We start from the raw sequence: 10,967 nt of genomic DNA on the forward strand, positions 1-10,967 counted from the left end.
TTCTTTTCTTTTTTTTTTTTGCTGACATCTAAACATAAGGTAAGGATTCTATGACATTACTTCCTGTTGACTGAGCATGCTCTGTTTCTATGGAGCTGTTGGTGACTCCACATGATAACGGCATACGGGGCATGTTGCAGACTACAATAGAAATGATAAAATTTATGTTTTAGTCACTGAATTTGTTTTGTTCCAAATATAAACACCATTTTTGTCACTGAATTAAATCAGTTGCAATCACATATCAAATTCAAATCGGACTTGTAAAATATTGATATTGGTTACTGACAATTCATAGAAGCCAACATAACATATACTTCAGAATCCATTTTAAAATTGTTACAACACTAATATTTTGGATCATGGATCAAAGTCAAATGATTTGGTAGTCTTATGCAGTCCTATTCTTTAAGAATTTGAACATTGACATCTAAACTAAAATCTTTTAAAAACATCTGGCCCCGGGATCATGAAACAGCCTTAGACTTTAGTCAAAATTTCAATTATCTACAAAATCTTTAAAACTTGTTAAAAGAAACTCATAATTTGCATACAACAGCAGACTGATGATAAAAAATCGGAAGCATTTTCATTTTGGGCTGCTTGACCTCTAAAAAAAATTCAGCATCTATGGCATTTTTTGACTTAAGCTTAAGACGCTTCATGATCCCGGGGCCTGTTTTTTTGTTTATTGTTCCACTGAGTTTCAAGATAACCATGTTTGACTATATACTATGTGTATCAATACATCTCTCTACCTTTGTGAGCCAGGCCTTGATGCAGTGAAGATGAAACAAGTGATTGCAGGACAGATGGGAAGTGGTATCCATGACGACAAAGGAGGACAAACAAATAGAGCAAGGGGCAAGGTCATCTGTAAAAATAAATAAAACCATCGTATATAAACATGTACTAAAATCATTAATGCTCACTATAATGTCTTTTCCTGAAAAGGAGTCAAATCTTTAAATAGGTAGAAAATGGAATTGTTACAGTAATACATGTACATAAAAGGCAAAGATTATCTCCATTCTCAAGCATTTTTCTACTAAGATTCAATTCAACATATCTTACTAGAACATCATCAAACTAAAACTTAATCTGACTGTCGTTGTTTATTTATTGGCCATACCAATTTGGTGGGCGGTTACTGTGCTGTAAGGAAGGCTTTCAATGGTCGATGTAGATGCAGGGGGAGGGGCTTGTTCTGTCCCACCTCCAAGATTAATATCTTGTAGCTGGGCTATCATTCTCTGTAATAAAAAAGAATGCAATAATGTCCAAAAGTGACACAGTACCTAAAAATGCTACTCCACTTATGTACATGTAAAGGAGATGCATGTACATGTATTGACTAAATAACACTCTTAAATCTTATGTAAACCATATCTTGACTGCAAATTTTGCAGAAATTGACATATATTTTCCTACATATGTGTTAATACATTGTCTGAAAAGCTTAAATGAACCTGATCTATATATTTAGAATAAGGGAAGTAACTTGTTTTTACACCCAAATAAAACAAAGAGAACATAAATCAGATAGGCATGGTGATTTCTAAGAGATATGTTTTTGTCTATATGCTGCACTTCTCCCTTTAGACCTATGGATAAGAACAAGACAGGAATAAAAGGTAATGGTACAAAATTCAAAATTAAGACATTAGGGTTACCAGATTTTATTTCACTTAATCATTAGATGTTTCTGAAAAATGAAAAGTTATTAGAAGAGATTTCTCTGCTACCTCAAACATGGCCTCTAATTGTTCTGAGTTTAATGGAGGCAGAAGACTGAACCTATAGACTCCCTCTTCTATGTCATCATCCTCAGGGTCAGAGGTCACAGAGGCTCCCACAGGTGTTCTGAAATTTTACAAAATTGTCAAAGTGAATTAATCCAACACCTTGAAAGTAATGTTGAGGATGAATACTTAATAACATGTAAATAATTGATTATGAAATGTCATTTGCTTTTAAGTACCTGAAAGACACATAAATATCATTTTCATTTTAAGATACAATAGCTGTACAAGCAATTTAAGTATGACAAAACACTCTCATGTACATAAAAATTATTTTTTCCAAACACAATCTGTTCATTCATAAGTGCAAGCAATATGCCATCCATCAGTGACATACCTTTCATTTGAAATTTCTTCAGCATCCCTATTATGTGAATGAGAATTAACTCCCCTGGTAGAACTCTCCAGTCTCCCTGCCACCTGCCAATCCAGGTCAAGGTCGTTGTCATGGTGACCCGGGCCTGAACCTACACAGTGCCCGCAGTCACACTCAAACTCGTCATCTGCTTGACAACTGTCAGAACTGAGGCTGGAAAATAGGTCAGGGACCATCTCAGAACCTTCACTGGATGTCTGTAAAACAGGATATATTTTGTATGAAATATGATTAATATCTTCCATGTAGCAAACATATGTCAAACAAGTTTTATTCATACATGTACAGAGCATGCAAAGTTTGCTGTATTTTCTCTCTATTTCTGTTTTTATTCCCAGCTTCAATATGTTCAAAACAAATGGTTGATGATAATTTAATTATATAGTTAATAAGTACTGCCTTGCAATTTGCTTATGAATATTTAGATTGTATGTATACACAATTTAATTAATGATACCTGAATTGGTACATGTATATACAGATGTATAACTTTTAGTGCAAAATACATAAAATATATGAAAAATTTTCCAATCACATTGCTTTAATTCTCCCCAACAATAATAATAATGAATGTCATTCACAAACCTCCTCTTCTCGTTCCTCCAGGAAGTGACCGAGAAGGTCAATCTTCTCCACGTCCTCGGCAATCCTACTGACTGACTCCTCAATCTGCTCCTCCTCAGACGTAATGGTCCCAAATATACTGTCCTCAGACAGGACTCCACTGTAACTGTCCTCAATATCCTCAGAGTGATGGTCCTCAGAAACGCCTGTTGTAGCCTGATCATTAGAATTGTCAATATGACAATTATCGTACATTTCTCCATTTTGTTCACAACTACAACATTGTGAACCACTATCATGATAATCTGATTGAATCATCCCTGTATCATGATCATGGTGATTGTCTCCAAATTCATGGTCTTGTTTTCTTTTTTCACAATGGTTGCTATGGTAATTGCAGCAGCCATGATGAAAATGACTATAACCCATATTTTCCTTAAATCTAGCAGGGGATATTCTGCTCCATGATTGGGAATCATTCTTTACTTCAGTCAATCTTCCAGAACAAACTGTTTGTGATTCATTGTCATGGCAACATGCACCACTGTCCTCATGGCAACATGCACCATCCTCGTGGTAGTCTTGGCAACATAAAGGTAGATGTTTGTTGTCAAGACCAGGATTTTCTTCCAAAACAAAACTTCCACTATCACTGCTGTCATAGTCACAGTGGTCAGATTCCTGATCCTTGCTACTCTTTGTGGCACCTATCAGTATAATTAAAGAAAATGTTTATATAAGATGTAGAGGTTTTAAAACATACGAAAATTTTTCTTTTTCAACATGTGTTCGAAGGTAAAGTTGTGTAGTACATGTACATCATTTTACATTTTTACATCACAGTGACTTAGTGTGTACCTCAGTATGGTGAACAAGGAATTTAATCTTACCCCATGTCTGATAAAAGAATTTGAATATGATAAAAAAAAAATCTTATCTCAAAACATTAGATTTAAAACTAAAAAAAATTCCTATGTCTTCACAATGACTAGGCATATTACCGGTATATGATGTCATACCTATTTCTTTTGGCTCTGATTGACATCTCAGTCTGCTAAACAAGCTAGATTTCAGTTTATCAGACAGAAATGGAATGGCATAATGCAGCCCTGAAATAAAATCACATGTCTGACTGGTACCCTGTTCCTGAATGGTACCCGCCTCTGAACTCTGCGGTTCGTTAGATTCTGCTGACCTAAGATTAGGTCTCTGTGTTTTTGAATCTCTGCGGTTCTTTGGCTGTATGGCTGAGGATTTTATTTTGTTTTCATTTAAATTGTTACTATATTTAGCACTACACAAGTCATGAAGTAAGGAAGATAACTCTGGATACTCTGTTTGGGTTGTCTCCCCTTCATCTTCGTCTTCCCCATTTTCTTTGTCATATTCGCATGCTTCTGATGATGAACATGGAACTGTAAGAGTTCTGCCAGATTTTACATTGGAATTAAAGCTACATTTTGATTGGTTAGATCCACTCCTTGGTTTTCGCTTAGGTTCTGCTTTTATGTGTTTTCCATCAAACTGACATTCACATGAATCAGAATCAGATACGAGTTTTTTAGCATCTTTTTTCTTCACTTTTTGAGCATTTTCAAAAATTTTGTGAGGACTTTGTTCGTGTTTTGAATGGTTCTCTTCTTTATTTCCATCCATATCTGTCAACAGTAAGGATATATTTATCTATTCATGAAACAAATTAATATTAAATACAAATCATGACATTAATAGCAAAAAAGAAGTAGGCCTGGCCCTATCAAACTACTTTAAAAAAAATTCAAAAGCATACCAATCTTTAAGTGATATAGCATTTTCTATACAAGCATTCTTTCGCCAAAAATCATTCCTTTACCAAAACATTAAAGTTTTAACATTCAAAATACTTGTTACTTACGGTTTTATGCTCGACAAATCTTCTTCGTCTTTTTGTTGACGATCCTGCAGAATCTCGAACCCGACTTATATCTGGCGCTCTCCCTTAATATTACCGTACGTGTAATTTTAAATTACTCGAGTCGTTATAGAAACAACGAGTTCATTAGCTCATTCTAACGAAATAATAAATTGCCCGTTTATTTCCATATTTAATAGCAATATAGGAATTTAAAATGCTCGCAATTTTAATGCCATTGAATTTTAGTTAACTTTAATTTTTTGTTTTAAAGGGAGGCCAACTTTATCCGATGCCATTGAGTTTTTCAGTAGGAATTTCTCTAGTTCTTTAGAACTATATTTCCCTTATATCAATGTCCTGTAGTATAACAGGGGGTGGGGATGGGGGGGGGGGGGGCAACCAGCCTTTCACTGGACATTTCCATTAGTAAAAGTAATGTTGGGAAAAAAGGGGACAGATTCTTGATTGAATGACCTGCTTAATCAAATCATGTTCGAAATTTTCCCCCGAAGCATGACTAGGGCCCGTTATAGGGTGAACAGTTGCTCAAATTACAAGAATGGCCTAACGGTCAATCATTTAAAACTGTCCATTCAAAAACTAGGAAATCTATGCTTGGTAGAGTAGAACCATGCAACAAATAAAGGTTACATGTAGGTTTTTATGAAATGAGGCATACCTGGGAGTCATGATGATGAACAATGAGGGAGTCATGATACATGCAACGATGCCTGAACAGGACTAGAATTAATTTCAGTAAATTCAATGCATACACTGGAAAGGAATATTGAATGTCAAACCTATATTTATGTATATTTACATACTTGATGAAGTAAATATTTTATAGACCTCCTGCCTGTATATGGATAAGCATCAGCTGCACATTTACTTTCATTAAGCATATGTTAAGAATCAAACAAATAGTATCCAATTAAATACACAAACTATTATAAATTGATCGACGCAGTGATATAATCGGGTAGTCGGAGAAATTATTTTCTTTTTGTGAAGTTATCGCCCTTCTAATCTTAAATTACATTTATTTTTTGTATAAATTAAGAATACTACTAAATCTATTTTAAAGTAAAAAGATCAAGAATAAACATTTTACGATTTCTTTTAAAATAACGGTAAGAATTTTCTCTTTGTAGTGGAAAAGAACTATTTCCATTATTTTTCATTGTAAACAATTATGAAAAATCGATGTATAGTGGATATGAATAGTTTATTTCACAAGAAATTAAATATTTGAGTGAAACAGACAAATTCAAAACAAAAAAAAAAGAAAGAGAGAGTGAAAATGTGGGGAGAGAGATAGAGACTGAGAGACAGAATGGTATGGAGGAGGAGTGAGAGGGAGAGATGTAGCGAGGGAGAGAAAAGAGGGTGGGAGTGGGGGATAAATCTCTCCCATTCTAAACCCCTTCTGTTTATTCTCCCTGCTCTCTCCTTATCACTTATAGCCTCCTGCTATGTCTACCGCTGACCTCTCAACAACTCTAGTAGGGAGGGAGAGAGAGTGGGGAGAAAGCGAGGGCGAAGAGGGGAGAGAGGGATTGAGAGAGGAAGTGAAAGTGAGGAGAGAAAGCGTGGGAGTGAGGAGGGGTAGGGGGGGAGAGGGTGGGAGGAAGGGGAGAGAGTGAGTTAGAAAGTGTGAAGAGGGAGTGAGAGTTGGGGAGAGAGAGAGTGGAGGTTGGGAGTGAGAGTTGAGAGAGGGGGAGAGAGGGAGTGGGAGAGGGAGTGAGATTTGGGAAAGAAGGAGTGAGGGTTGGGAGAGTGAGACTTAAGGGAGATAGAAAGTGAGATCGACATTAGATTTGACTCAGAAGTTCGCATTTCCACAAAAATCGGAGACATATAGTTTTTAGATTATCCATTCGTGTCTTGTGGTGAAAACTTTGACACTTTGAAAAACTTTATCGAAGACTTTGAATCTTTGAAAAGCTTTATCAAAAATTTGATACTTTGAAAAGCTTCATTAAAAACTTATCCCGTGAGGATCCAGGTTAGAATAGGTCCTCAGTACCCCCTTGCTTGTCGTAAAAGACGATTAAATGGGGCGGTCCTTCGGATGAGACCGTATAAACCGAGGCCCCGTGTCACAGCAGGTGTGGCACGATAAAGATCCCTCCCTGCTCAATGGCCCTGAGTGCCGAGTATAGGCATAAATTTGCAGCCCTTCACCGGCAATGGTGACGTCTCCATATCAGTGAAATATTCTGGAGAGGGACGTTAAACAGTATAGAATCAATCAATCATTAAAAACTTTGACAATTTAAAAAAGATTATAAAAAACTTTGATTCTTTGATAAAATTTGGCGAAAACTTTGACACTTTGAAAAACTTTACCGAAAACTTTGACACTTTGAAAAAGAACTGTATTCGGTAATAACCAATATTTGCCCCCCCCCCCCCGCAATCAAACTTTGATGGAGATATATCTAATTTAAAGTTCTTAAACTATTAATTATTCCATTTATCTACCTATTATTTCTGTGCGCTCCATGCCCATTGGAATGACCACTGGAAAAATATAATTGATGGTTTTTATGTGCATTAACATGATTAAGTCTTTACAACTTACGGATCTGTTATGCAGCACACACACTTCATGTTTACGTCATAGAGATATGGCATTAACCATTTCCCCGCAAGCACATTATAGCACAGTGCAATTTTTTGCTAAAGTTTAGCGTAAATAATATAATGATGTAATATTGAATAAGGAAATAACCCCCCCCCCCCTTTTTTTTAATTTTAGCAATTATAAAATAGATTGATTGTATATTGTTAAGCGTCCCTCTCGAGAATTTCTCACTCACATGGAGACGTCACCGTGTGCCGGTGAAGGGCTTTAAATTTTGACCTTTACTCGGCACTCAGGGCCATTGAGCAGTGAGGGATCTTTATCGTGCCAACGCCTGCCGCTGACACGGGGCCTCGGTTTTTAAGGTCTCATCCGAAGAACCCGCAACTTTCACTTTAAAGTGTCGAGCGCATGGCGAAGGAACAGTTGCTACCCATTTTAACAACAAGGTCAGTCGCGGCCGAGATAAGAACTCACAACCTCCCGATCACGGAGCGAGCGCTCTACCGACTGAGCTACCGTGAACGGTAATTATAAAATAGAAGAAAATTGGATTCAAATTAAAGATAAAATGAACTTTTTCAAGTGCGTGAAAATGCGTGAATGCAGGGAAACGATAAATGCGTGATTTTGCGTTAGAAATAGGAAATGGTAAATGCGTTAAAATCCGTGACTGCAGGGAAGGGGGTTAAGTCAAATCTTGTCACCAATAGGCATTAGAGCTAATTACACAATATTATTGAAAGTAACACGAAATGTACCAAAAATTATGTTTTTCAATATCATACTTTATTAATATCATTAGACAACAAGATACAAATAAAATAACCTGATGACAGTATTTATCACAATAACACTGACATTCTTATACAAAACCAACAAAATTAGCGAAAAGCCTAACAATTACGATAGGTTTCAATTCAGGAAATTATACGTATTCAGAGTTGTGGATTTGTGGAAATAAAATGGACAGGAAACCAATGGCATACGACGATTTTTATTGGTACATGTACAAAGAAGTAATATCTCTAATAGATTCTTTAGCGAATATCAGAGTTTTCAGAATCGTATCTCAGATATTTCAAAATCCAAATGCTGTTGATAGTTGATCTTGCTTCAGCCGTATAAGATAAAACAGAAGTATTTGTACATCTAAAATATGTTGTGCATTTATTTGGAAAAAAAATCCCGCGAGTATATTATTAAATAAGATTGACCCTATTTAAAAGATGAATCATTCTATAGCCTTTGTTCTGAGACTGTTCAATTCAAGTCAGTGTACTTAATTACTGAAAGAGATAAAAATAGTATGAATATCTGTGATCATTATAGACAAAGCGCAATTAATATTCTTACCTGTAATTGCCATATTCTTTTGTCTGTGAATGTCCACAGATATAAAATTTCAATGAAAGATTGAAATGTTAGATTGTGATTTTTCCTAATTGTTGCCAAGTTCAAAACTGTTCTGGTTCATAATTCTAAAAGACTTTTAACTATTCTTATACACACAACAACTGTTTGCATCCGGTTCAGGTATTAAGTGATGTTCAATCCAGAAACTATATCAGAAGTATCGATATTCCCTCTTCCATTCCCCTCTCACAAAATCTGAAAAACAAAGTTTCTTTTTCATATCTAGTAAACATACTACCCAGTAGTATTAGAAAACTATAGTTGCATCGTGCATTAATGAAAAGATCTATAAAACATTTTTTTAGATATAAATAAACTGATAATTGTTGCTGAGATTAAAAAAATCCAATAAAATACTCAAAGAATTAACTTTTTTTTTTAGCTTTTTCGGAAACCACTTTAGCAGAATTTAAACAAGGTAAAATTGAGACCATATCAGATGATAATTTTAGAAATGACGTCATAAAAGTAGGAGCTAAAACAGGACTCAACGTATGATCCTCGAAGTGTGAAAACTCGTGTGCAAGAGTTGTTGAACAAGATATATACAGGTTAATAACAACACGCATACTTTATACAATCAGTATGAAATAATTCAAAGAATTGATTCTTCTTTACCTTCAGACATAAAACAATTTTTTTGTAGATGAAGGTGACTCGGGGCTTTGGTTTTTACTGTTAAAGGTAACAAACCTGCCTTTTTTATGAGCATTTCAACCCTTCTTTGGACTTTCAGTAGGGCGTGACTTTCTCGACGCTACTTGTTTACCGGCTGTAAAATGATGACGCTGATTCTCATTGGTTGCAACATCGATGTAGCTAATTACTAGCCCCACCTACGAGCTTCCTGTTTTTTACACTCTAGGCTATGACGTTTGCGCAAGTTTTTTTATGTATATTTCTCCTGAGAGAAAAAAGCAGTTGTAAATTTCAGTTCAGAATAATGTCGGTCGATGTTATGTAATTTGACAGATTTTTGTACGCAATTATTTCATACAGTCAATCATAACAGTTATAGTATTAAACAACTTTTCAAAAGAGCAAAATGATAAATCTATGTTTCGAGAAACCCAGCTGGGTTTGAAGAGATATTTGACTAGAAATAACTATTTTCAATCAGATTCAATCACTTCAGTTTCTGATAAGTTTTCAACATAATCATTTAATTTTAAATTTACTTAAAGTCATATATGGCGTAACTGATCAAAAAATATATTTTTGAAAAATACAAAATTAAGTAAAGAAATATAGTTAATACAATTAAATTAAAGCTTTTCATACAATTCTGAACACGGAGAACACCTCGTTTCACCTAATAATACAATTTTATCTTCTCTATAATGTGTTATTTAAATCTTTTGTATTTTCTTCCGAGCCGGAGAAAATTGTGAGAATCCAAATTAAATTGTGATATCTTTATAACGCAACTGACTTAGATGTTGTAATTTACGGAAAAGTTCTATCTTTATATAAAGTAATCATACAAATAATAAGTTCTTATAATTTTAGTCTAATAATTTTCATTGTACATACGCCATATATGGCTTTAATTTCCATGGTTTTCCAGTATGTGTTTTGTGACCCGAATTACAGGAAGCCCCCTTTTTATTGCAAATCGCTGCTTTTACTACGGTATAATCGCTTTTGTTAACTCGGACAATTACAAATTTTAACGCAATATTCGTACCGTAAAGATTATGTAAACTGTGAGGAAATACACAGTGTTGGTTGACCTCTTTTAAATACAAGTAGCATCGTTTTGTTCAATTTTGTGGAAAAAGAATGGAAACAAAATCCATGGATTTCGAGAATGATTGTGACATGAAAAATTAAAAGTTAGTAATGATATTTTTCTTGGATCCCAAAGAAAAGTCCTATGCACAAATTGCATGATAAAATACTACAAATTTATTCTTTTTTTCCCTTATATATATTTAGTGCATGTGTAACATTTTCAAATCCACATAGAAAAAAACTAAAAGTAATAAGTACATGTAATTAACAAAGAACTCTTTACTCCGCCGGATATGTTTCATCTACTTTATTTACAAATTTTTAAACTAGACACTGTTAATCTACATTGTGTAAACCTGGATAAGTTTGAAGAAAAATTTGGGTCGAGAACTTCCCGCACACAAAATCTTAGGGGTTGGGGGTTCAGGGACTAGCGCCATTTAATTAGATCTGATTATGGGGGGGGGGGTGCACGGAGACGTATTTACTTCTCGAGGACAGCTTCTGTCGAATTAAATTCAGCTTGCTCCCTTCTCAGAATCCAAAGAATAGATCAACTCTTTACAATGTCAACTTAAGCTCAAATTAACTTCG

General features: G+C 34.9%; 1 protein-coding gene across 1 annotated transcript; it reads right to left on the minus strand.

The window, feature by feature from the left end:
• LOC134228458 (E3 ubiquitin-protein ligase Praja-2-like) lies at positions 1-4,706 on the minus strand. Its single transcript, XM_062710120.1, has 8 exons — positions 4,637-4,706; positions 3,762-4,400; positions 2,764-3,449; positions 2,140-2,375; positions 1,746-1,863; positions 1,133-1,253; positions 759-874; positions 1-141 (listed from the first exon to the last, which is right to left on the minus strand). Exons 2-8 carry the CDS (start codon positions 4,396-4,398, stop codon positions 88-90), a joined length of 1,968 nt encoding a protein of 655 aa, XP_062566104.1. The 5' UTR covers positions 4,399-4,400; positions 4,637-4,706; the 3' UTR covers positions 1-87.
• Positions 4,707-10,967: the final 6,261 nt, after the last annotated feature.

This window comes from Saccostrea cucullata, unplaced genomic scaffold (assembly GCF_032062105.1).
Source record: "Saccostrea cucullata isolate Sc308-1 unplaced genomic scaffold, CSIRO_AGI_Scuc_v1 ctg623, whole genome shotgun sequence".
In the NCBI taxonomy this organism is placed as follows: Eukaryota; Metazoa; Mollusca; class Bivalvia; order Ostreida; family Ostreidae; genus Saccostrea; species Saccostrea cuccullata.

What these genes read in the sequence shown, in the direction of transcription:
- LOC134228458 (XM_062710120.1), bottom strand. Translation starts at nt 4,398, where the DNA reads ATGGATGGAAATAAAGAAGAGAACCATTCAAAACACGAACAAAGTCCT. An exon ending in GAAGAAATTTCAAATGAAAG is followed by an intron (nt 1,864 to 2,139) that starts GTATGTCACTGA and finishes GTAAAATTTCAG; the next exon opens with AACACCTGTGGGAGCCTCTG. An exon ending in TCAAGGCCTGGCTCACAAAG is followed by an intron (nt 142 to 758) that starts GTAGAGAGATGT and finishes TTTCTATTGTAG; the next exon opens with TCTGCAACATGCCCCGTATG.